We start from the raw sequence: 23,662 nt of genomic DNA on the forward strand, positions 1-23,662 counted from the left end.
TCCAGAGGTACCATTGAGATCAACATTCAGCCATGACATATCGGCATCTGGGATTTTTATCTGCCTCAACATGTAGGTCCCTGTGCTTTTGATGGTTCAGCGCCTGCATTGGTGCTCTGGCATATTTGTTTTGGTGTTTAAGCGTTGAGGAGCCTGTGCTGTCAATGCTTCAGTACCTGTGTTTGCTGGTGCTCAGCACCTGTTTTGGTGCATCAGCATCAGTATATTTGTAGAGCTCCAGCACTGGTACTTCAGCTCCTATGTCATGGTGCTCCCTGACAGAGGGAAACAGTATGACTTGATATTCCCATCTCTGGGCTGAATGTCTGGTACATCAGGTAGTTTAAATATACATTTCTGTGGTGAAGCAGTATTTATATTCCAGATAAACTTTGTACTATCTTTCAATCTTTCTGAAGCCTACAAATATCAGTTCTTCTCATCAGTCTGTGTTACTGAAAATAACCTCACTGACTGAAACATTGATTTTTTTCCTCAGGGATTGTAACATGGGCATTTGAGCTAATTTTTTTTTAATTGATTCTGCATCCCTGGCAACCCTGTCAATGAGATTGCACAGGATATAAATCAGCATGGAGTGTGGCCCCTTAAATTTTCAATGATGGCCTTGGATAGTAATTAACATTACAAAATAAGTGCACATTTGGCATATTTGAGTGAAGCCATTCAGCTCTGATCTGACATGCTGTGGAAAGTGGAAGTATCACTTTGTGGATAAAAGCATTCACTAATCAGAGCGAGAACATGTAAATTATTTTCATCATTCAGCTTTTACTGAATAAGTGGTCTTATTATGAAATATTTGTATTATCCTACTAACAAGAAGGGTTTTTAGTATAGATGCTGCTTACCACTAAAGAAAAATTAAAAAAAAAAATGTAGTGTTGATATCCCATTTACATTCCCGCTGGGTTGCTGATTTAACACTGACAAGACCTACTGTCTCACTACCACATGGATATATGCCTTAGAAAAAGGTATTTTCAGACAGCAGATTAATTTTTAAAAGTGCCTATATTTTAATTTAATAAAAGCAAAACAGTATTCTGATAATATGATCACTTCTTTTCAGAGACTTTTATAGATCTATTTCCTCAATTATTCGAATACGTGCTCTAGTGTTTCTTGTACTAACAGATCTTTATTCATTTATACTTGGTCAGGGCTAGATCTACCATAAGGGATAAAAATAGCAAGGGCAGTAAAACATCACTACTTTTACTAATCACTCATAGGTGACACTGAGCTAGAAGTGGGTCAACTTTTGCTATTTTAATAAATATTTCATATTTTCAAATGATAGAAATACATGTCCCTTAACCAGTTTGAGAAATAATGCTTCTGTTTGCAGGCATATAGCAGTTTAGATCAATACTACAGCTGTAGCATGAATTAGGGAAGGAGGATAGTCTTGTGATTAAGGCAACTGGAATCAACTCCCAGTTATGTCACAAGCTTCTTATGTGACTTTGGGCAAGTTGCTTAATCTGTCTGTTCCTCAGCTTTGCATCTCTAAAATGGGGTTCTACATTCCCTTTCTCCCCCCCTTTGTTAGTCTTGTATATTTATGCTGTTATTTGTGGAGCAGTGCAGTTTTTTCCTGTGTATATATACAGTGCCTAGCACAATGGGATCCCAGTTTGGGACCTCTAAACATTACTATGAAGCTTATAAAGATGAAATGTATATTTTTAACAAAAGTAGCCCTCAGGAAAATTGTGCACCTTACTGGATGACTAATTTAAACTTGTAGGGTCAGATCCCAGAGTACAGCTAAAATGTACAGAACCAAAGTAAAGGGGTGCTGTTTTGAGTTGGGTTAAAGCTTTCATTTATACTGCCCTGATCTTTGTGGTGGTGTGCATATTTTTTCTTTCCTGTGGTCTGTTAGACTGAAGGCTGCTCTGATCGTTTTCGGGGGCTGAAAATCTAACCCAGGATCTGCATAGCAAAGGGGATCCAGACCATGCCCCCTTCTCATTAACCATGTTCTGTAGCTTTAGCTCTATGGGCTATAGCTTCCTTTTCCCACTATGTTGGTAGCAGGGATTGTGTATGGAATTTGAGTACCCAGGTCATCTGCACACCGTTATAGGATCATCCTTCACTGTGGTGTTCTTCCCTGGGTCACTTATGCTCGCAGCCAAAGTGACATTAATACAGAGCAGTCACATTACATCCAAAGATGTGCTGCATAATTTGAATGGGCAAAAATGTATAATATGAAAAGCTTTTTTGTCTGTTCCCCTAAAAAAAAAAATAAAAAAAATTGTTAAAAAAACCAAAATTTGTTGTGAAAATATTTTTCATCAAAATTTTCATGTTTTCAAGAAATTTTCCACAAAACTACACTTTTTTTACTGAAATCATTTAGAACACTTATCTTATTTTTAGTTATCTGAATTTTTGTTTGCTAAAACCACTGTTTACTTACTGAAAACCAGGTTTTCAGAAAACAAAACTCCACCAAAAGAACCCCAGAAGGACAGCTGAAAAATGGGAAAAATTTCACAAAATTGTTTTTCTAGTTTTACAACCAGCTAACCCCATAATCACCTTCTCCTTTTGTTAACATTACTATTCCAAATAATTATCATCAGGAAAATCTGCCCATCTAATTTCTCAACTATATATTGAACAGGTGACTGACTATAGATATTCTTGTTTTTAAAACAGCTTCAGGCTCTTCTTCAAATATGGTCAAAACTGCCTCCTAGAGAAGCGTTAGAGTTGCTGGATTTCAATTATCCGGACCAGTATGTGAGAGAATATGCAGTGGGCTGTTTAAAGCAAATGAGGTAAGTTATGGAAATTTTTCAGCTGTAAAAGTGTCATTGGGGCGAAATTGCATTCTACTTTTTTTACAAGGGAAAAAAGGACTCAGAATCAAAAATGGTCTAAGAACACATTCTTTCCCACACAAGGATCCCCAAGTAAAACAATACATACAAACAGTTAAACTCTTTTAGAATGGCCCAGTTATAGTCTAGTCTGGCAGCCCATTAACACCTCAGTATACTGCCATGGTGGGAACAAAGTTTATGTCCTTCCTTTCCAAGAAGAGGCTGGCAGTGTCCTAATCCCACAGAAAGGGCATGTCTTTCCTCCCCACTTAGGGCATCTACACTTACTGGGGATCAGTGCTGCAATGATCGATGCAACGGAGGTAGATTTAGCAGGTTTAGTGAAGACCAGCTAAATCGACCACAGATCACTCTCCCATCAACTCCGATACTCCACCAGAATGAGAAGAGTAAGGGAAGTCAATGGGAGAGCATCTCCTGTCAATGCAGCTTGGTGTAGACACCGCAGTAAGTCGACCTAAGCTACATCGACTCCAGCTATGTTATTCACGTAGTGTAGACAAGGCCTTAGTCAGTGGGAGAATCTCTATAATGTGGGGCCTTTGATAATAAGGAGAAGTACATGGAGAGTGAAATACTGTGAGGATCACAAACCACAAACTCTGTGCCTGAAAATAGTGGCCCAATTACTCTCTGTACCATTTAATAAAAAGCTCAGATTTGATAGTTTTTCATTTCAGTTTCTTCGCAGAGGTAGGTTTCAGAGTAGCAGCCGTGTTAGTCTGTATCCACAAAAAGAAAGTGAGGACTTGTGGCACCTTAAAGACTAACAAATTTATTTGAGCATAAGCTTTTGTGAGCTACAGCTCACTTCATCGGATGCATCCAAAGCTTATGCTCAAATAGATTTGTTAGTCTCTAAAGTGCCACTAGTCCTTCTTTTCTTTTTTCTAAGAGGTAGTTTCCCCTGCTTGCAATTCTTTCTTTATAGTGTACATTTCTGCTGTTGTATAAATTTTGCCCCAGAACAAGCTGAACTTTATCATTTGCAGAATTACTGCACGTCTCCTGTCCTTGACTCCTGAACTTTGTATGTGATGAACAGCTTTTTATTGTCAAGGCTAGGTTATTGACAAAATATTTTGACTTCTTTCAAATGTAAACAAGTAATTGCTGTTAACCCTGGCTCACCAAATAATGCTGAATTGGTTCATCCGGAATGATTATTCTTAGCAATGTCTCCAAAGCAAAATTCCCTTCAACAGAATATAAGAACTCAGTTTCAGATATTTTTATATGCCTGATAGAATACCGAAAGTAAAAATATAAAGAAAATGTAATCTAAATGGTGATGAATAATCGAATGGATGGAAGGGACCTTGAGAGGTCATCTAGTCAATCACCCCCATGCTGAAGCAGAACCAAGTGTATCCAGACCATCCCTAACAAGTGTTTGTCTAACCTGTTCTTAAAAGCCTCCAGTGATGGGGGTTCCAAAACCTTTCTTAGTAACTTATTCTAGTTAGAAAGTTTTTCCTAATATCTAACATAAATCTCCCTTGCTGCTGATTAACTTGATTACTACTTGTCCTACCTTCAGTGGATATGAACAACAACTGATCACCATCCTCTTTATAACAACCCTTAACATATTCGAAGACTGTTGGCAGGTCACCTCTTAGTTGTCTTTGTTGAAGGCTAAACATACCCAGATTTTTTTCTAAACCTTTCTTCATAGGTCCTGTTTGCTAACCCTTTTAGCATTGTTGCTCTCCTCTGGACTCTCTAGACACATCTTTCTTGGAATGTGGCACCCAAAACTGGACAAAGTACTCCAGCTGAGACCTCACCAGTGCTGAGTAAAGCAGAACAATTATCTCCCATATTTTATGTACAACATTCCTGTTAATACACCCCAGAATGATATTAGCCTTTTTCGCAACTGTGTCGCATTGTTGGCTCATAATCAATTTGTGATCTACTATAACCAAGTCCTTTTTAGCAGTACTATGCCTAGCCAGTTATTCCACATTTTGTAGTTCTGCATTTGATTTTTTTCCCTTCTTAAATTTAGTATTTTGCACTTGTCTTTATTGAATGTCATTGTGTTGATTTCAGACCTATTCTCTAATTTGTTAAGGTCTTTTTGAATTCTAATCTTCTCCAAAGTGCTTGCAACCCCTCCTAGCTTGGTGTCATCCACGAAGTTTGTAAGCATACTCTCCATGCCATTATCCAAGTCATTAATGAAAGTATTGAATAGTACTAGACTCAGGACAGACCCCTGCAGGACTCCACTAGGTAAATCCTCCCAACTTGATAGTGAACCATTGATAACCGAGTATGTTTTTTCAGCCAGTTGTGCACCCACCCTATTGTAATTTCATCTAGCCCACATTTCTCTAGTTTGCTTATGAGAATGTAATGTGGCACTGTGTCAAAAGCCTTACTAAACTCAAAATATATAATGTCTCCTGTTTCCCACACGGTTCAGTTGGCCAGTAACCTTGTTAAAGGGGGAAAATATGTTTGTTTGGCATGATTTATTCTTGACAAATACATGTTGATTATTACTTTTCACCCTATTATCTTCTAGATGAGGGGTGGGCAAACTTTTTGGCCTGAGGGCCATATCGGGGTTGCAAAATGGTATGGAGGGTCGAGTAAGGAAGGCTGTGCCTCTGCAAACAGCCTGGCTCCCATCCCCTTCCCACCCCCTGACTGCCCCCCTCAGAACTCCCGACCCATCCAACCCCCCCACTCCTTGTCCCCTGACTGCCCCCTCTCAGGACCCCACCCTCTATCCAACCCCCCCCCCCCCCCGCTTCCTGTCCTGCCACCTCCTGGGACCCTCCAACATCACAGGAACCCACCCCCTATTCAACCCCCCACCCCGAACCTCTGCTCCATCCAACTGCCCCCTGTCTGCCCCCCCCCCGGGACCTCCTGCCCCTTACCCAAGTCTCCCCACCCTCCCTTTACCTTGCCACTCAGAGCGGCAGGACAGGCTTGTTTGGAAAGCCTGGGAGGTGGGCAGGTGCAAGCCACGCTGCCCGCATGGTGGCATACCTGCGGGGGAGGAGAGGGGCCAGGGGCAAGCCTCCCCAGTCGTGGGCTCAGGGGCTGGGCAGGATGCTCCCACGGGCCGGATGTGGCCTGCAGGCCATAGTTTTCCCACCTCTGTTCTAGATAGTTGCAAATTGATTGTTTAACAATTTGTTCCAGGGTTTTTCCAGGTATCGAAGTTAGACCGACTGGTCTGTAATACTCTGGTTCCTCTTTGTTCCTCTTTTTATGTTGGCCCTTCTCCAGTGCTCTGAGATCTCACCGATCCTCCAGTAGTTCTCAGAGATAATCGCTAACAGTCCAAGATTGCTTCAGCTAGTTTAGGTAGAAATATTTTTGAGTGCATCTTTTCAGGCCCTGCCAACTTGAATACATCTACCTTAGTTATCTAAATACCTTTAAACTTTTCTTTCCCTCGTCTGGCTTGTGTTCCTTCTCTCTTTTTGTTAATATTGATTGTGTAAGCATCTGATCACCATTAACCTTTTTAGCGAAGACTGAAATAAAATAGTCATTAAACTTCTCAGCCTTCTTGGTGTCATCAGTTATTAGTTCTCTTTCGTTGCGAAGTCACAGACCCACATTTTCCGTCATCTTTCTCTTGCTCCTAATATATTTATAGAACCTCTGCCTGTTGCCTTTTATATCCCTTGCTAGGAGTAACTCATTTTTGCACTTTAGCCTTTCTGAATTAATGCCTACATGTGTGTGCTATTCTTTAGAACTGATCCTTAGCAGTTTGTCAATGTTTCCACTTTTTATAGGATTCCATTTTGATTGTCAGGTCATTAAAGAGCTCCTGATGGAGCCAGGTTGGCCCCTTGTTATTCCTCCTGCCTTTCTTTCATATTGGGATGGTTTGCTGCTGTGCCTTTAATATTGTTTCTTTGAGAAACTTCCAGCTCTCTGAACTCCTTTTTCTCTTAGATTTCTTCCCATGGAATTCTACCTACCGGTTCTTTGAGCTTGTAAAAGTCTACTTTTTTGAAGTCCATTGCCCTTATTCTTCTGCTTTTACTCCTTAATGTACCACCAGACAGCAGAAAAATACTTGTATTCTAGACTTTCTTAAAAATTCTAAAACAGATTCTTACAAATAAATAATAGTTGGAAATGAAGTATTATCTTTGTTGGAATTTATGCTACAACAGATTTCAGTACTTCTATCCAAATTAAACTTTTTCAGAATGCCACTTTAAACATGCTACCAACTGTCATGATTGAGTTTTCAGTAACTTGTAAAGTTTTAATTTTTACTTTTGTGTCTGTTTTGGGTAAAGAGTTCTATAGGCAGTTCAAAAGTGTAAAATCTAGAAAGTTCAGGGGGGAAGTTCAGATATGTCCTGACATTGATAAAGCAACAAAGTCACTACATAAAAAACAGAGAATGCAAGTGTTTATTTCTCTGGAAATAGATGTTTTCCTGGAAAGATGTATGTTATGTTTGAGAAGGAATACATTTTTTTCAATTATACAGAACAATTACGTAATAAAAAGGGGTGCTTGAAAAGTTATTTGGGTGGCTTTTTTTGGATGAATTATTGAATACTACTTTAGTTCTGGAGTTTTTTGGTTTATTTACTTGTTTGTTTTAAATTTTGGCTGCTCTTGACATCTTTTTATGATAACCATTCTAAACCAACATGCCATATTTTCACTTTTTAGAGCTACCTGATCGCAAAATTATTCTGGTGAAATTGGTGCTGAACCTCAAACAGTTATAGGCTGAAATTTTAATTCAGATCTTGGGTGCTGTGGTTGCATAGATATAGAGCTACCCATTTAACTTCAGAAGCAGCTGGAACCTCACAGAGGGGCTGACGGAATTGTAAGGCCCCACAGAGATCTTGTAGCTCACCTTGACTGTCTCATTAGAGCCATAGAACGACCTCAACATTTGGATAACCATTAAAGATTAAATCCTTGGAAATGGCAGAACTGTACTTAGTGCACTCCCTTCTACCTGGGGCCACTAAGAATCTATTTTTTCCCCTAAAGACAAAGATTGGCCATTTATTCACCCTTACACTTACCTAGCATCCCTGAGTAAGCTTACTGAGTTTCACTGACCTGGATTGGGAGTTGCTGGAGTTTATTTTCTTAGGTGATTTCAGTGTCCATTCCAGTCATGCCTCTTGCACCACGTGAGGGGATTGGGGTGAGCCTGAGCTGTTGCCATAGATCCATCTCCACAGTCAGAGTAATTGAAAGAGGAGACAAGGATCCGTTATGAAGTGTTGAAGGCAGTTAATCTGACCACACACAGAGAGGAAAAAATTCCTGTTGATTTCAGTAGATTTCACCCAAAGCATTTTATGCCCCTTGATTTCTATCTGAAGTTTCTGCTCTAACCATAATGGTGTCTCTCCTTATCGTTCAAGGTCTTCTAGAACCTCTTTGGCAGTTTCACACTCAGCCTACATGCATTATTTTTTCTTCCTCATTTGCCTGAAAGGTGGAAACCTTTCCTGTTAGATGTGGACCTTACCATTGTTACAGACTTTGTGTGTGTGTCTGTTTTTCAAGAATCGATTAATCCAGTTACCTGGCTGTTTACAAGATTTTATCTCCTTCCAGTGATGAAGAGCTCTCTCAGTATCTTCTCCAGCTTGTGCAAGTTCTGAAATATGAACCTTTTCTCGATTGTGCCCTCTCCAGATTCCTGGTAGAGAGAGCACTTGCTAATAGGAGGATAGGGCAGATGCTATTTTGGCATCTAAGGTAAGAATTTCCGCTTTTTACTGGTGTGGGTGGTGTGTATCCTCAGCAGGCAGAATGAACTCTTTCATACCAAATACATGTTCTTGAGGATTTTTCATCGTAACTATTCCCCAATATTGTGTATTTCTTGATCTTGTGATTCCTTAACTTTGATGTTGATAACATGAAATTCTTCATAAAAAGGGTTAAAAATCAGAAAATGTAATAACAGTAGCGCAATCTCCAAAACAAAAGCTACATTTAAAAGAAAAAATTAAATTGCTCCATTTTGGAATTAATATGGTCATACATTTAGAAGTTTTATTTCTATAATTTGTTCTGCATATAAATTTAAATGTTTTATTTGCATTGGAAATGCAACATTTATACCTCACAAATTTGAATGAATTTCACTTTTATTTGAATTCTTGTTGAGACATTAAATTTCTTTGATTCTTAGTTGCCACTTTTTAAAGGCAAGAGTAGAAAGGCCTTTCTGTGAATGACAAATACCTTGTAAGAAGGGCTTTCATTTGTCTCAAGCTTAGAAATGCAACTTGCTGTTGTTTTTACCTAAAAACAAAGTAAATACAGTACTACATTTTTAATTTTTTTGTGGAGGATAATTAGCTTTTGTCCTAATACCTTTAAAATGGTTTGTTTTGGAGGAAGGGGAACTCCTTTGGAAAATTTCCACATTCCTCATGAACCCTTGAGACTGCCTCCATTTTTCCTCACAATACCCCTGCTACTCTAGCATAACTGAAGTCTAGCCAGCATCGTTCCCTCCATAGTTTATCAACACCATTTCTGGCCAAAGAGGTATTGAAGACTGATATAAAAGCATTCCTTCCTTCCTCATGATTTAAAATGCCTCTGAAATATTCCTAGGCCAAAGAATGAGGAAACTAATAGAAACCGACTCTTCTACTTCAAAGTCTAGCACGTAGCCATTGAACTATGCTGCTGTCCTTTGGGAAAGTGGCCCTGCATTAGGATTTTGTTTTTTCAAATGTAGTTTTGCATTTTAGTTAAGTTAGAGTATTGTGTTTTGTGTTTAATTGCAGTAGTAATAAGTTCCTATTGTAAGAGCTTGAAGATTTCTTATCTGTAAAATGGATACAATCTATCTTTGCAACTCAGTGATTTTTTTCTGTTTTCACATCATGCTTCCTGTAGGTCAGAGGTGCACATACCTGCTGTCTCCGTATTGTTTGGCGTAATACTTGAAGCTTACTGCCGTGGAAGTATTGCTCACATGAAAGTGCTTTCCAAACAGGTATTGATTGTTTAAATATTTGTCTTCACTTATTCCTGACTTGCAAGTGAAATATCTATTCCATCGATGATATGGGGTTCAACTGCAAGCTCCTTTCGTAAGAACAACATCTGTGAGTGAAAAGGGAAGGGAGGTAAAGAGAAGAAAGGGCTAGTGAGAGAGACAGAGGAATGGGGAGCCCGTGCCCCACGCCACTGACACAGGAAGTAGCAAGCGGTGGGGGAGCACCAGAGGAGGAAAGCTCTCCTGCATGGCAGCCATTTAACTATTCCTGATACTTGTAAATAGGGTGCATGCATCCCAGGGGGAACAATGGATTTAGAAGATTACTCTAAAGGGTCACTTCCTGAAGCTTTGGCTTTTGTTAAAGGTAATTCAAACTGTTGCTTTAATAAGGAGGCTAAAATAATGTCTTAACAATGGAGTCTACATAGCTCGCTGTAATGAGAAATGACAACAGACATAATTTTTGCTATCACTGTGGAGGTACCAGTCAAGAGAAGAGTTGACGTTCATTTCTAAACATATTATAATGTGCTGCTGTTAATGATCTGCCATTGCAAAGCTCGTTCTGAAGAGTTTAATGTGTCAAAATTGCATTGGCTTGAAACCTGGGCTGCTACAGTAATACGTATTTCTGAAAAACAGAGGTAATATCTCTGTCCGATTTATTTGATGCATAGCAAATATATAAACTGAGAGGAGGCAACAAAAAGCAACCCAATTAGAAATTTTCTGATCAAAATTTTCTTAGTTCTGATCACATCTGGGTTACAACTGTATCTCAAGAAGTAAATCGGAATCTACCATTGTTCTTCTCTCTTAGTGCTGTTCAGAAAGCATTGAAAAAGCCATCTCTTACACAAATGTGCTTGTTAGTATTGTTAAAAATCATAAAAAGACTAGGTGATGAAATGCTGTCAGTAATAGACTTAAGGTCAGTGAAGTTTTTTGTGCACTTCTCAGGAAACAAATGTCAACACAATCAAAGAAGGGGCAAAAAAATTCCCAACTGTGCAAACACGGAAGAAATTCAAAGTAGAAATACTTCAAAAAGTTCCTGTTTGTTCAGCACAGGTTCCATTTTGTCCCCTTGTCACTGGTGTTTGTACAGCTCCTGGAATTGTGGAAAAGCAGAGTGCTTTTGGTTTTGACAGATGGCTGACCTGGCAGGTCCTCCACTGCCTCAGTTTTATAATCAAACTGCATACAGCTTCCACAGCATCCTGCCTGACAGCTTATCTATAGAAATGTTGAGCTTTAACTCAACACCTTGTAGATTAGGCTGAAGTTTCCTTGTATAGAAACTAACTGTTGCAAATGTGAAAGTAGAATATCCTTGAGTGAATAATAATCAGCGTTAGATTATTGATCAAGTTAACTTTGGTTTAAAGAGGATTTTATGAATACAATTATAATAAAGAACCATTTTATAACCACTAATCGCGAGTTGAGATTAAAATATAGCATGCACATGTTAATATGTTAATCAGTAGCAAGCCTAGACAGAATGTATAAAGAGCTTTGCGATATTGACATTCGGTGCTGTAATGTCACTGCATTTTCTTCAGTGTCTTTCCTCAAAAAGATTGCCACAAAGGAATAAACAGTTCAGTGAACATCACAAGGTATAATACGATATTGGTTACAAATAATTGTCCAGTTACAAGCAACAAAATTTAAAGTTGTTTGTTTAATAATAATAATATTATAGACCCCATTAATCAAGGTATTTAAGTATGTGCCTAACTTCCTCACATGAGCTATGTCAATGAAGTCAGTTGAAGGTAATGGGGACTACTCAAATGCTTAAAGGTTAGGGACATGGTTAAGTACAGTTGATTGGGGGCCATATAACACTTTTCATCCATAGTTCTCAAAGCACTTTTAACTCATTCTTGGTCACATTAAAGTTTCACTGCAATGAGGATTTAATAAAATAAAAACTATACTTACTTTTATTGAATTTCCCACAGATATACAATATGCCTTACCAGTGTGGCTAAGGTCAAACAATTGTGATCCGAGAAACATTTCCCCCCTCCCAATAATTTAATTAGGGAGTAGTAACAGTTTTACAGCTCTTTGCCATATAAATATAGGAAACAGAATCATTACAATAGTGAACTTTTGCTTAGAGACATTATACAGAAATATAGTCATCAGATCTCTCTGCTAACAGGCTGCTACATATTAACAGAGTGAGCGTTACTACACCACCAATGACATGTCATTTCTAGTGATTTTAATAAATTGAGTGATAGACATGCCTGGTTTGCTAAATATGTGTTATCAAATGTTAATATTCCAAAAAAAATGGACAGGTGTGCTGGGTTTTTTGCAGGTGAATGTTCTTTGAGTATTGAATAAAATTTAGCCAATTATCAAAGTACTTGTTTATCCTCTGTTTTTTCTGGGTATGTGATTGCTATGGAAAAATTAGTATAACCACAACTTCCCATATGTTTTTTTTTTAACCATTCCTCTAGAATTGGGCTATTTTTCTTTTTCCAATTAGATGCTTTCAGTAGCTGAGCAGCTACTACCAGATGAGGGACTAATTCTTCATTTCCTTTTGGGTGACCATTTCTGGAAGCCCCAGGAGATTACCAAAGGATAATTTCGTAATACCCATCAATTTGTGATATTTGATTACTGATTGCATTCCAGTACTTTCTGGGGTTGCCAACTTTCCAAACCCCACCCCTGCCTCGCCCCTTCTCCGAGGCTGTGGACCTGCTCACTCCATCTCCCCTCCCTCCATCATTCTCTGTCCCCCAGCCTCACTATTTTCAGTGGGCTGGGCAGGCGGTTGGGATGTGGGAGAGGGTCAGAGCTCTGGTCTCGGGCTGAGGGGCTCAGAATGTGGGAGGGGGTGCAGGCTCTGGGGGAGAGTTTGGGTGCGGGAGGGGGCTCAGGGCTGGGTCAGGATTGGGGTGCAGGGAGGGGGGAGGCAGCGGGCTCTGGGGGGGAGTTAGGGTGGGGGAGGGGGTTTTAACCTGGGTCAGAGGGTTGGGGTGTTGGAGGGGGTTTGGAGTGCAAGCTCCAGGCGGCGCTTACCTCAGGCACTCCTGGAAGTGGACGACATTTTTCTCCAGCTCCTAGGCGGAGGTGCGGCCAGGTTGCTCTGCATGCTGTCCATGTCCTCAGGTGCCACTCCCACGGTTCTCACTGGCAATGGTTCCTGGCCAATGGGAGCTGCAGAGTCAGTGCTAAGGGCAGAGACAGCATGTGGAGCCCCTGTGGCTGTGCCTCCGCCTAGGAGCCGGAGAGAAATGTTGGCCGCTTCCGGGACTCATGGAGAGCCAGAGTAGGCCAGGAGCCTGCCTTAGCCCCGCTGTACCGCCGACCGGACTTTTAATGGCCTGGCCAACAGAACTGACTAGAGCTGCCAGAATTCCTTTCTACTGGGCGTCTCAGTCAAAAGCTGGACACCTGGCAACCCTAGTACTCTCTAATGACTGGACATGTCCACCATGTATGCATAGTCTCCTTTTCCATCACAATTTCTCCAATTTATCCCCATTCAGTCTATCTATATTTTTTACCTGTCTGGTGTGAGGTACCATTAAATAGTATCTTAAAAAGAAATGTTCTTTTATTGTGCTACAGAGTGAGATTACTGGTCCTCTTTTCCTGATCAAACCCTGTTCCTCTGGGGTTATTTATCTATCCATATCCTTTTCCCAGCATGTCAAGTATGGACATTTTTTTGTTAGGAAAGTTGTCTGCAAAGACTGATACAAAATAGTTGGTATTTTTTGTTTTTGTTTCTTTCCTAATTGACCGGATGCCATTGCTTCCATTACAGTTAGCTTTCTGTATGAAAGAGTTTTTCTAGAAATTTGAGAAACATAATGTCTGATTTGAAAGTTCTGGTATTATGGGAGAGTAGGCTAGTTAGTTTTGATCTCTAAATAAGTTAGCAAAGTTTCTTTACTAAATAGCTGGCAAACTGTATATATTCCATAGCTTTCCCAGTCTTTAAAGCTCTCTGGTTCATGGTTTGGATTACGATATGGATTATTTGCAATGGGTGTCATTGGCAAGGGAAAAAAACTTACCTCAGACAAACCATTTCTAACTGGGTAGCTTTTTGTGTCCTCCCCTCAGTTCATTTAAAAGTGAATCAACTGTAGTGAATAACTAACAAAAATATTTAGAGTGAATTTCTGGTCCCATTTAAGTCAATGACAAACTGCCATTAACTTCAATGGAGCCAGGATTTCACTTTTTACATTGTCAGTGAAGATGGGAAAATCAAACGGATAAGTCCCATTTTAATGTTATAATAGGGTAGTTTTCAAGTGTTTGTTATAACGGTGGGTGAAATGGAGGGGTGTAGCACAATTTTATTAAACCAGTGTTCGCTATAGCCCTAATCCGGCAAAAACTTAAATTTAAGCATGTGCTTAATTTTTTGTGGGATCAGTGGCATGATTATACTGAGCTGATATAAGCCAGTTAAAGCAAGGTGCCTGAATCCATATTTAGATTCTTAAATAATTGTTTTTTTCAGAGATGATGAATGCCCACTGCTTCCACTGACTTCAGTATGAATGTAGGTGCCAAATTTTAGGCATCTAGTTTGAAATTTGGCCAGAGTTCTTAGAAGTATGTTGTATATGGAAGAGATAATGCATGTATATCGACAATACACTAAAATAAATTTTATGGGGAAAATTTTCAAAAACACCTAAGTTTTATTCTCCAAAATGATTTAGGAGCCTGTCTCATTGAAAGTGTGTGGAACTTAGGCTCCTGAGTGCCTTTGTCACTTTTGAAAATGCGATTTCGAAGTCTAAGGCACTTAAGTGCTCTTGAAAGTTTTACTCTCTTTTCAGAAATGGCATCTTCATTACAATCCACTCTTACTATTATTGAAAGAAATCTGTTACTATTGCTGTCTTTAATATTTTAACCAAATCTTTAATTGGCCTTTTATTTTGAAAATGAGACTTTGCATTTGTAGTTTTATAATATGGATTTCAAATTATCCTTGTATTTAGAATTTCATAAATGATTCAGAAATTAATACTTTAAAAAATCTGTTTCAGGTTGAAGCCCTCAATAAATTGAAGACCTTAAATAGTCTAATAAAACTGAATGCCATGAAGCAAAGCAAAGCAAAAGGAAAAGATGCAATGCACACGTGTTTAAAACAAAATGCATACAGAGAAGCACTTTCTAACCTCCAGTCTCCTTTGAATCCCTCTGTCATACTATCAGAACTATAGTAAGTTATATATGATTGTCTGTTTCCATTTTCACCATAACTTTAATATGGAAACACTTTGATTTCTGTTGTCTGTGAAACTCAGCAGGAGCTCTGACACAGAGTACATTTTCAAGGGTGGGAGAAGGTCGGTCGGTCTGTCTGTCTGGTATCATCCTAGCTGTGTAAGCAAATTTCTGCTTTCTTAAGGGTAAGATGTCAGTTTTAGTTTGGGGTTGAAGATTTTTGCTGTCCACCTTAAAACTTAACGCTCTTTCTGATCTTGTAGTTATATATATATAAACCTAAAAGTCAGAGTACAGTCTTGGCTTCTGTTCAGAACAATAAACATGTTAGCCATTAGAATACTATGCTCAGCAGTTAAATACAGACAGAAAACTGTAAAATTTGAATGGGTTGGATTTAAAGAAGGTCATGTATTTTCTTAGAAAATACAGACAGCTATTTCAGGCATTAGGTTTAGTAATTTCCAGATATAAATTTATATAGATGTAAATTTGCCAAATATAACTCGCATGATAGTGCTGAAATGAAAGTTTGGAATGGCATTCAACCAAAGTATAAAACAATTCCACACTAGAACTCTAAAACTTTTTATTGCACTTCATTCTTACAAATAAAGAGTGTTTACTTAATTGAGTAAAATAGTTGTTGTATTTCCCTCCAGTGTTGAGAAGTGTAAATATATGGATTCTAAAATGAAGCCTTTATGGATAGTATACAACAATAAGATGTTTGGAGGGGATCTCTTTGGGATCATCTTTAAAAATGGTGATGGTAAGTGAAGTTGAGAATTCATATTTTTTGCTTCTCCTTTTTTCTTTGCATTTAGACTGTATAGCTTTTTTGTTGCCATAAGTTACCCATGCCTTCCTATAACTCGAAAAGCAGATACTATTTAAGCCTAACCCATTAGAAACCCATCCATGTGTCATTTTATCTGTTAGGGCTCCATATTTTTTATTAGCCCCATTTAACCTTTGGGACTGATGTAGTATTTGATTGGGCAGCATTCTTTGAATAAAATGTTATAATGTTTACTTGGTACTTGGTCCTGCTAGTGAAGGCAGGGGACTGAACTTGATGACCTTTCAAGGTCCCTTCCAGTTCTAGGAGATAGGTATATCTCCATATATTTATTATGTATGTTTTGATGTAATTGACTACTGACTTTTTATTGCCTTTAATACAAACAACATGAAATTATTTAATTAAAGTAGCATTTTTTTAATCTTTCTCTTGCAGATCTACGGCAAGACATGTTGACACTCCAGATTTTGCGTTTGATGGACTTACTTTGGAAAGAAGCCGGTCTCGACCTCCGGTAAGAATTTTTTCTGAATCCAATGCAAAGAGAATCCAGTTTCCCTGAGTAGACAAGGTAGTCTCTAACTGGTACATTTTCACTTCTCATATCAGCAGTTATGCGGCTAATGCAATTACAGAATTTTTTCCCAAGTTTTCAGGCCTTCTGATTAACAAATGTGCCTGCAGTTATCATGGTTTCACATGCAGTAGTTCTAAATGTATTCACAAGTTACATTCATATTCAAGCAATTATTTGATTATTGTCTGAAGACCACTATAAAGGTCCGAGGTCTTGTTCTGCAGTGCACAGTCTTTAACCTTAACTCTTACTTTGCTTTCCTGAATTCTCTTGCTTAGTTTTCCTGCAGTTCAGTGTGTTGATAAAGACTGATAAAGTGGACAAGGCTTTGGGAAAAATAGATTAGTGCTGTCCTTTTGGCAAGGTAGTACAGTCCAGTCTGATTGAGTCTGTCTCTCTCCTATGCCAGAAATCTTAACTGTTAACCCAGGGTCTTCAGCATAGCTTCTACACCACATACTGAGGAATAGTCTTCAACAAGGCTGGAATCGGGGAACCAGGTACCTATAGCTTTAGCAAAGGGAATTGACTGTTGAGGATGTGACTGTTTTCCTTGTCCCAAACTTATCTTCTCCACTGGACAAGACCTTTTTAGTGACAAGAATCCATCTGACTAAAACAGCCTCAATGCCCACTGAGCACTTAAAAGATAGAGGTTCATTATTAAAAGTGCATCTGCTGTGCCAGCTAGGATTGTCTTCGCTTCCTCAGTCTTTTTTTGATGAGATTTCACTTGCCCATGATTAAAATTCAGATTACCTTTATGCTGCTCATTGTCCCAGCCTCGGGCAATATGGACCCACAGTAAATGAGCCTGACTTTTCAACTAAGGGAGGAGTCCAAGAAGGCACCCCCAACCATTCTCTGCATTTTCTCCTCAAAGACCACTCAGTATTACAAAGGAACACCTCAAAATTACGAACACTGGCTTTCACAGCTCTCCTCAAAGGCCCTCCACATAGGTTTATCCTCCTTGAAACCTAGCAATGCTGCACCCCTCAACCCAGCTTATCCAAAAAATTGATTCATAATAGTCAAACAGTGCCAGGCTTCCACTTTTCATTCACAATTAACTCCTCCAAACTGCAGATTGCTGGTGGACAGGTGCAAATTTAAGGATTGACACCTATATAAAGGGGAATTCTGCAATGGCCAAAAGTTTTGGTAATTCCATTTTTTCCAGAGAAGTCAATACTACCTAACCAGTGGTTCTCAGCATTTTTTGGTTTCTGACTCAAAATGGTCCAAATTATTGTGAGAAAGAAATACTGGAAGTAGTGAAGTGAATGGGAAATGATGTGCTTTTTTGTTGTGTACCAAGCAAATACGCTGTCACCTTTGTCATGGTGAAGTCATCTTGTCATGTTATTTACACACATTTTTGTCTCGCATTTGAGTGACTTCTTTCATGCCATCAATTGCTTTGTCTGTTTGGCTTTCTTTTGGAACTTAGGCCCAGATTTTTAAAGGTAATTAGGAATTGCTGCGTTCAGTGTTAAAATGCCTAACTGATTTAGGAGCCCAAATCCCATCAGCTGTCAATGGGAGTTAGGCTCCTAAGTGCTTAAATCAGTATTACCAATGAGATTTAGACTCCTAAATCATCTAGGTGTTGCAGCACTGAACACAGCGAGGCCTACATACCTTTAAAAATCTGGGCCTTAGTCTTTTGGTGACAGGAAACACTTGAATAAGGGTGTACCAGTCAATTTTTATGATTCTTTGGTATATGTCAGGAATATATAGTTCTGGAAAACATTGTCTGTGATATTCTGTCATGTAATGATTTTGTGGATTAACTGTTAACTTGGTCTTTCAGAACTAATATAAATGTGCTTCATGTTGTGGTCCAGGAATTGGTAGTCCTAGTTAGCATTCAATGCTGTGAATGTCCAAGTGAGGTAAAAACTTAAAAGGTGAATCTCTGTTTGCCAGCCAGAGTAGAGAATTTTGACCAAAGAGCATAGTTATGTTTGGCTACAGCTAGGGGGACTAGCCATTGGCTGAGCCATGAATTATCTAGGGGGCTAGCCACTGGCTGAGCTGTGAACTAGCTGGGGGTGGGGCTAGCTACTGTGTTGAATTCTGGGAGTATGTGGATCTGGAATGCAACTTTGCAGTTCTTTAATAACCAGACCTAAGTGGCAGGCAGAAAAGGATTGGAAATTAGACACATTAAGCTATTCATGAGTAGATATCCATATGGATCCCTTACAGGAGGATTACAATATCCGATTGAGAAGTATTAGATCTGTGTGAGACCCAAAGGCCATGGAAGGAAATAGAAGATTCTTCCCCTGAGCGTTTTTTAAAAAAAATTCTCAAGGCAGCATGAATTGTCATTTTGATGTACTCAGAGTTATCGTATCACTGACCTACCAACTCCAGTTAAGCACTTTAATCTCATACAGCCCTTGTGCAGCTCTCAAACTGAGAATACATTTCAGCGGCAAGTATATGGCATAGCTGTGTTGAGCACCTTTGAGGTTTGCTTGCTTTGATGCCCTTAATGGTCATTCTGGCGCAATGCTGAATGGGCTAGAATGTTTGAATACCAAGTTCAGCTGACTTGTCTTTGCTCTGTATCTCCAAAAAATACATAAGTATGAGGCCTTTGTCTCTGTAAGTACATCTTCCCCTGGTATGAATCTTCATTCACATCTTCAAGGCAGGTTTCAGTAGGGTGGCTTTTCCCAGAATGTCCAATACATATCAGTTAACTATTACTTTTCAAGGACTTATGACATCACCTTGAACAGTACTTCATTGCCATCTGGAGGGAGTCGGGCTCTTTACATAGAAATGGAAATGGCCCACCTGATGATCACTTTAGATAAGCTATTACCAGCAGGACAGTGGGGTGGGAGGAGGTATTGTTTCATATTCTCTGTGTATATATAAAGTCTGCTGCAGTTTCCACGGTATGCATCCGATGAAGTGAGCTGTAGCTCACGAAAGCTCATGCTCAAATAAATTGGTTAGTCTCTAAGGTGCCACAAGTACTCCTTTTCTTTTTACATAGAGTGTAATTCAGGATATAGACATCATGTCTCAAATATAAATGTGTCACACAAATTATTAAAATCATCCAAATTTATAGACTGATGAAATCAGGCTAGATATGGCTGTCACAGCATGTCATTTTAGTATTTTTTCATAATTCAAGTATTTCTACTGGGTTGGAGTCCACTTTGATTTGTTGTTTTACTGGCATTCATGTCTATATTAGTTGATATTACTGGAAGTAGGTTTCGTACTACTACTTTGTGCCAAAAAGTTGGCTTATGATCATCCCCTGCATATATTTATAACCCGTGTAGCTACTTCCATTAATAGCAGCGTCTCAACATTTCTGTAGAGTGCAAAAATGGCCACAAAGGAAACTTGCACAAAGTTCTTTTGGGAGCAAATTATGTTCTTGTATATGCACTTGTAGTTCATTATTGAAATCACTCTCTGAAGAACAGATTTTTTTTTTATTGCACAGCATATTAGTGTACCACTGTCTTTAAATGTTAATATTTGTCTTTTTTAACCCAAACTGAAACCTGAATTCTGTATTTTTATTTTGTTTGGTAATTTGTATTAAACTGGATTCTTACTTAAAATTTAAACTGGCAAGTGTTACAGTAGAGGGAAAGAAGAATGTAGACTAAGGTTCAAGACAGGACTAGGAAAAATTATTATCCCCCATCCACCCGCACCTCTCCCTCCCTCGAAGTAAGTATTTCAGTTCATTTGTTTGGAAACAGTTTGCACTAGTGCAAACTATCCTAATTCTGCAGAATTCTGGGATGTTTTTCACAGTGAAAAGTCTCTAGCATAGAAACCAAATACATTTTAAGTCCTTATTTACAATGACCCAAAAGTAGACACAAGTAATCTAATGATCTAAAAGAAGTAATCCAAAAATAGTTAATACTGTAATTTTTAATTAAATAAAACCGAGGAATTTTGCAATGTTGAGGAGGGAATGGAGTTTGCCAAATCTCCCAGTGTCGTTTTACCTGTTAAGAGAATACTGCCTATCACTGCAGAAAGAAAAGGAGTACTTGTGGCACCTTAGAGACTAACCACAAGTGCTCCTTTTCTTTTTGCAGATACAGACTAACACGGCTGCTACTCTGAAACCTATCACTGCAGGAAATTGCCCTTGTGAATTTCTGTGCTGAAATTGAAACATCCTCTTCAAGGCATTTAGGCAAAAATTTTCTCTCAGCTTTCTATGGTGTATTTAAATAAGTGTCTGACTTAAGTTGGGTAAATAAAGGAATATTAGAGTTAAGATCATCAGTGTGATCTCTCTTCAACCTTTTATAAAGGGATCTCAGTTGTGTATGATGATTCATGCTATGTGAGGGGCAATACTTAGACTGATCATTTTCACTATGCCTAGTTTTATCAGTTTAAGTCAGAACTTTAACTTTTTTAATGTAGTTTTGTATTCATTCTAGTCAAATTTGAAGCATATTTAGCACAGTCTAATATAGCCCGAAGGCAAAGTGAACAGAGGCAACAACATGTGGGACTGTTACAAATAAGCCTAGTTTCTGTTTGATGTAAGGTAATGCATGCCTGGTGAAAGTAACTTTCTTTCTTTAGTTTTTTCTACTTCCGTGCTATGTTTAAATAAACCTCCAGTGAGTTAACTCTTAAATGCTCTTTTTTACTAGAAGTGTTAGCATAATTTTTAAAAAAATGACATTTCCTTACCTGTTATGTTGCCTTTGTTTCCTAATGACAGTTTTTCAAGTTAAATAGTTTATATATGCAAAAAAATTGAGGAGTACTTGTGGCACCTTAAAGACTAACAAATTTATTTGGGCATAAGCTTTCATGGGCTAAAAAAGTTCTTCACTTCAGTTCAGTTCTTCTGACCTGGAACACACCTCCAATGTGAATAATTACTACATCTCATAGATGATGTATATAATGTCATTGAGGTTTAGTTCCTGCACTGAGCCCTGAAAAAGTACACTTTCATTTATTCTTATAATTGGATTATAACTGATTCTCATGAAAATCTTCAGAAAATGCTTTTGACTTCTGCGCAGTCAAACTACAATAAAAAAAGAGAACAAACAAATTTTATATTAAAGACAAGGAGGACTGGTTAAGTATGATATCCCTGTAATAATTGGTTTCTTACCACTTGTTCCCTGATAATATAGGGAACAAAGGGTGAGAGGGAGAAACATGATGTATTAAATCTGTGAAGCAGTTTATCTGTTTCACTTCTTGGTATCTTTAGGGGGGTATATATACGTGTACGTTTACCTTACCATGCTATAAATCCTTCGTTGCTGTATTATATTGGAAGCATAGGAAAATGCCACAGTTTATCCTAGTAAAGTTAATATTGAAATAAGATACTGTAAATGTTTTAAAGTAGCTCAATGTACTGCAATGAAAACATACATGATTTTCAATAATTTAGGGATTGGAGACTTAAATTAATAGTGCAGATATCACTCATTTTGGACCAGTTTTGAAATGCTATTTCTGAATGCCAGTGGAACAGAATATAGTGCCGATCTAGCTATTATCATGGGTTTATGCTAAGGAAGTATTAAACATAATTTCCTGCACCTAAAGAGAGGTAATGAGGGTTGCTTAACTGCAGTAGACTTCTGACATATGATTTACCATAATGTACTTTAATGAAGAGGGCAAACTTTTTAATCATCGATGTTAGTAGTCATGAACTTGACACTTTTTTTTTCTTCCAAAGGTTCATCTTTAGTACCCATCTTAAAGCTTAAGAGTTGCTCCTATTATTACCATCTTTAATGTACATCCCCAGATCGTAGTCACCCTCCTTCTACTCACTGACGACTGGACTGAACAGCACAGAACTTCTTTCAGAGCTAGTAGGCCCTGCTCTTATATCTTCCAGTCTTTGTTACAGAGCAACATAAAGAACTCACCTCCTTCCACCCACTCACTACAGCACTCAACATGACGTTTTTGCACTAGTACCAGTTCCAAGAGTTGAAATGACAAGATAAGGAATATAGCATTATAGTGCAGGACACTAGCTATTAGGCAGCTGCCTCTGCCACTTCACCCACTGCTGAGGATACATATACAAGCACACAAATGCTAGTTTTAGTTGACTATCCTCCCCCTGCAAAAAAAAAAAAAAGAAAAAAAAGACTGATTTCTAAGAACATCTTTGGAACTAATGTTTCTAACAATACGTTGATTTTTTTTAACAGCCTTGCAATTTAGCATTCCATGCCGTCATTGTCCATAACTTGAAACCATGTGAGGTGCAGGGTTGTAACCTTTACAGTTTGTGATTTTAATTGCTAAACTATATACATCTTTGCAGTAAGCTAGAAGTCAGCATATTTTTAAATAATATTCAGGCTACACCAGCTGGAGAATTTGATCTCATCATTTAAACATTTGTAGTTGAAGACTCATAGTATGATTTTACAGGCACATCGCATCAAACCACACAGATATGGAAAATTATAAACAAGTTACCCATCAGGAAAATATGCTATTTATGAGAAGATTCCTTTTAGTAAAGTCTAAGATATAAGAAGAATTTAAATAGAAAGATTACTTCAGGAAGTATATGTTTGCTTTAGGATAATTGAATGTTTGCTTAGTTGCTGTAAAGTTGAACATCTGATTAATTTTTTCTTTGAAAAGAGAGAAATATATTTGCAGATAATTTATACTATTATGAATAGCCTACAGGAGGCTGCTCTAATACTTGGGGAAAAGGACTGCCTTCCTGGCAGCTGGAGAGCACCAGATCAGGCATTCCTCAGTTACTCCCTTCTCAGGGGTAGACTCTATGACTCCAGCCCAGCCCCACACACAGCGTTTGGCAATTGGGAATTAATTTGATGGGTCATTAGATGTGTTTTCTCTGACTGACCTACTTTCTAAGGTCGTCAAAGGGAGATGAAGAGAGATGCCATGCACTCCAAAGATTGCCTCCATAAACTCTCAGAAAGAGTCGTAAGGGGAACCCCCACAGAGAGCTGCACCATAATGGAGCATAGGGCTGGTTCAGACACGCTCAGGGTTCCCTGTGGATCTGTTTGATTGGGAGCCCCGCTCTCATCCATCCTTTATAATTTATGCTTACAAACAAAATTCTGAGGGGGTGTAGAGGCTGCAAAAAGAATTAAGAAGTATTCAGGCAGCAG

The 23,662-nt window shown here is 38.5% G+C and overlaps 1 protein-coding gene across 9 annotated transcripts in view; it reads left to right on the top strand.

Moving 5' to 3' along the window:
* Nucleotides 1-23,662, top strand: part of PIK3CB (phosphatidylinositol-4,5-bisphosphate 3-kinase catalytic subunit beta) — a 191,717-nt gene that overhangs the window by 148,663 nt on the left and 19,392 nt on the right. For all 9 annotated transcript variants that reach the window (XM_048863851.2, XM_048863850.2, XM_048863852.2 and 6 more), the window contains 6 exons: nt 2,698-2,819; nt 8,469-8,612; nt 9,771-9,870; nt 14,928-15,106; nt 15,774-15,883; nt 16,352-16,430. In XM_048863851.2, coding sequence (XP_048719808.1) covers nt 2,698-2,819; nt 8,469-8,612; nt 9,771-9,870; nt 14,928-15,106; nt 15,774-15,883; nt 16,352-16,430 — 734 coding nt within the window. The remainder of the gene's footprint in view (nt 1-2,697; nt 2,820-8,468; nt 8,613-9,770; nt 9,871-14,927; nt 15,107-15,773; nt 15,884-16,351; nt 16,431-23,662) is intronic.

The sequence above is a fragment of the Caretta caretta genome, chromosome 9, assembly GCF_965140235.1.
Source record: "Caretta caretta isolate rCarCar2 chromosome 9, rCarCar1.hap1, whole genome shotgun sequence".
Lineage (NCBI taxonomy): Eukaryota > Metazoa > Chordata > Testudines > Cheloniidae > Caretta > Caretta caretta.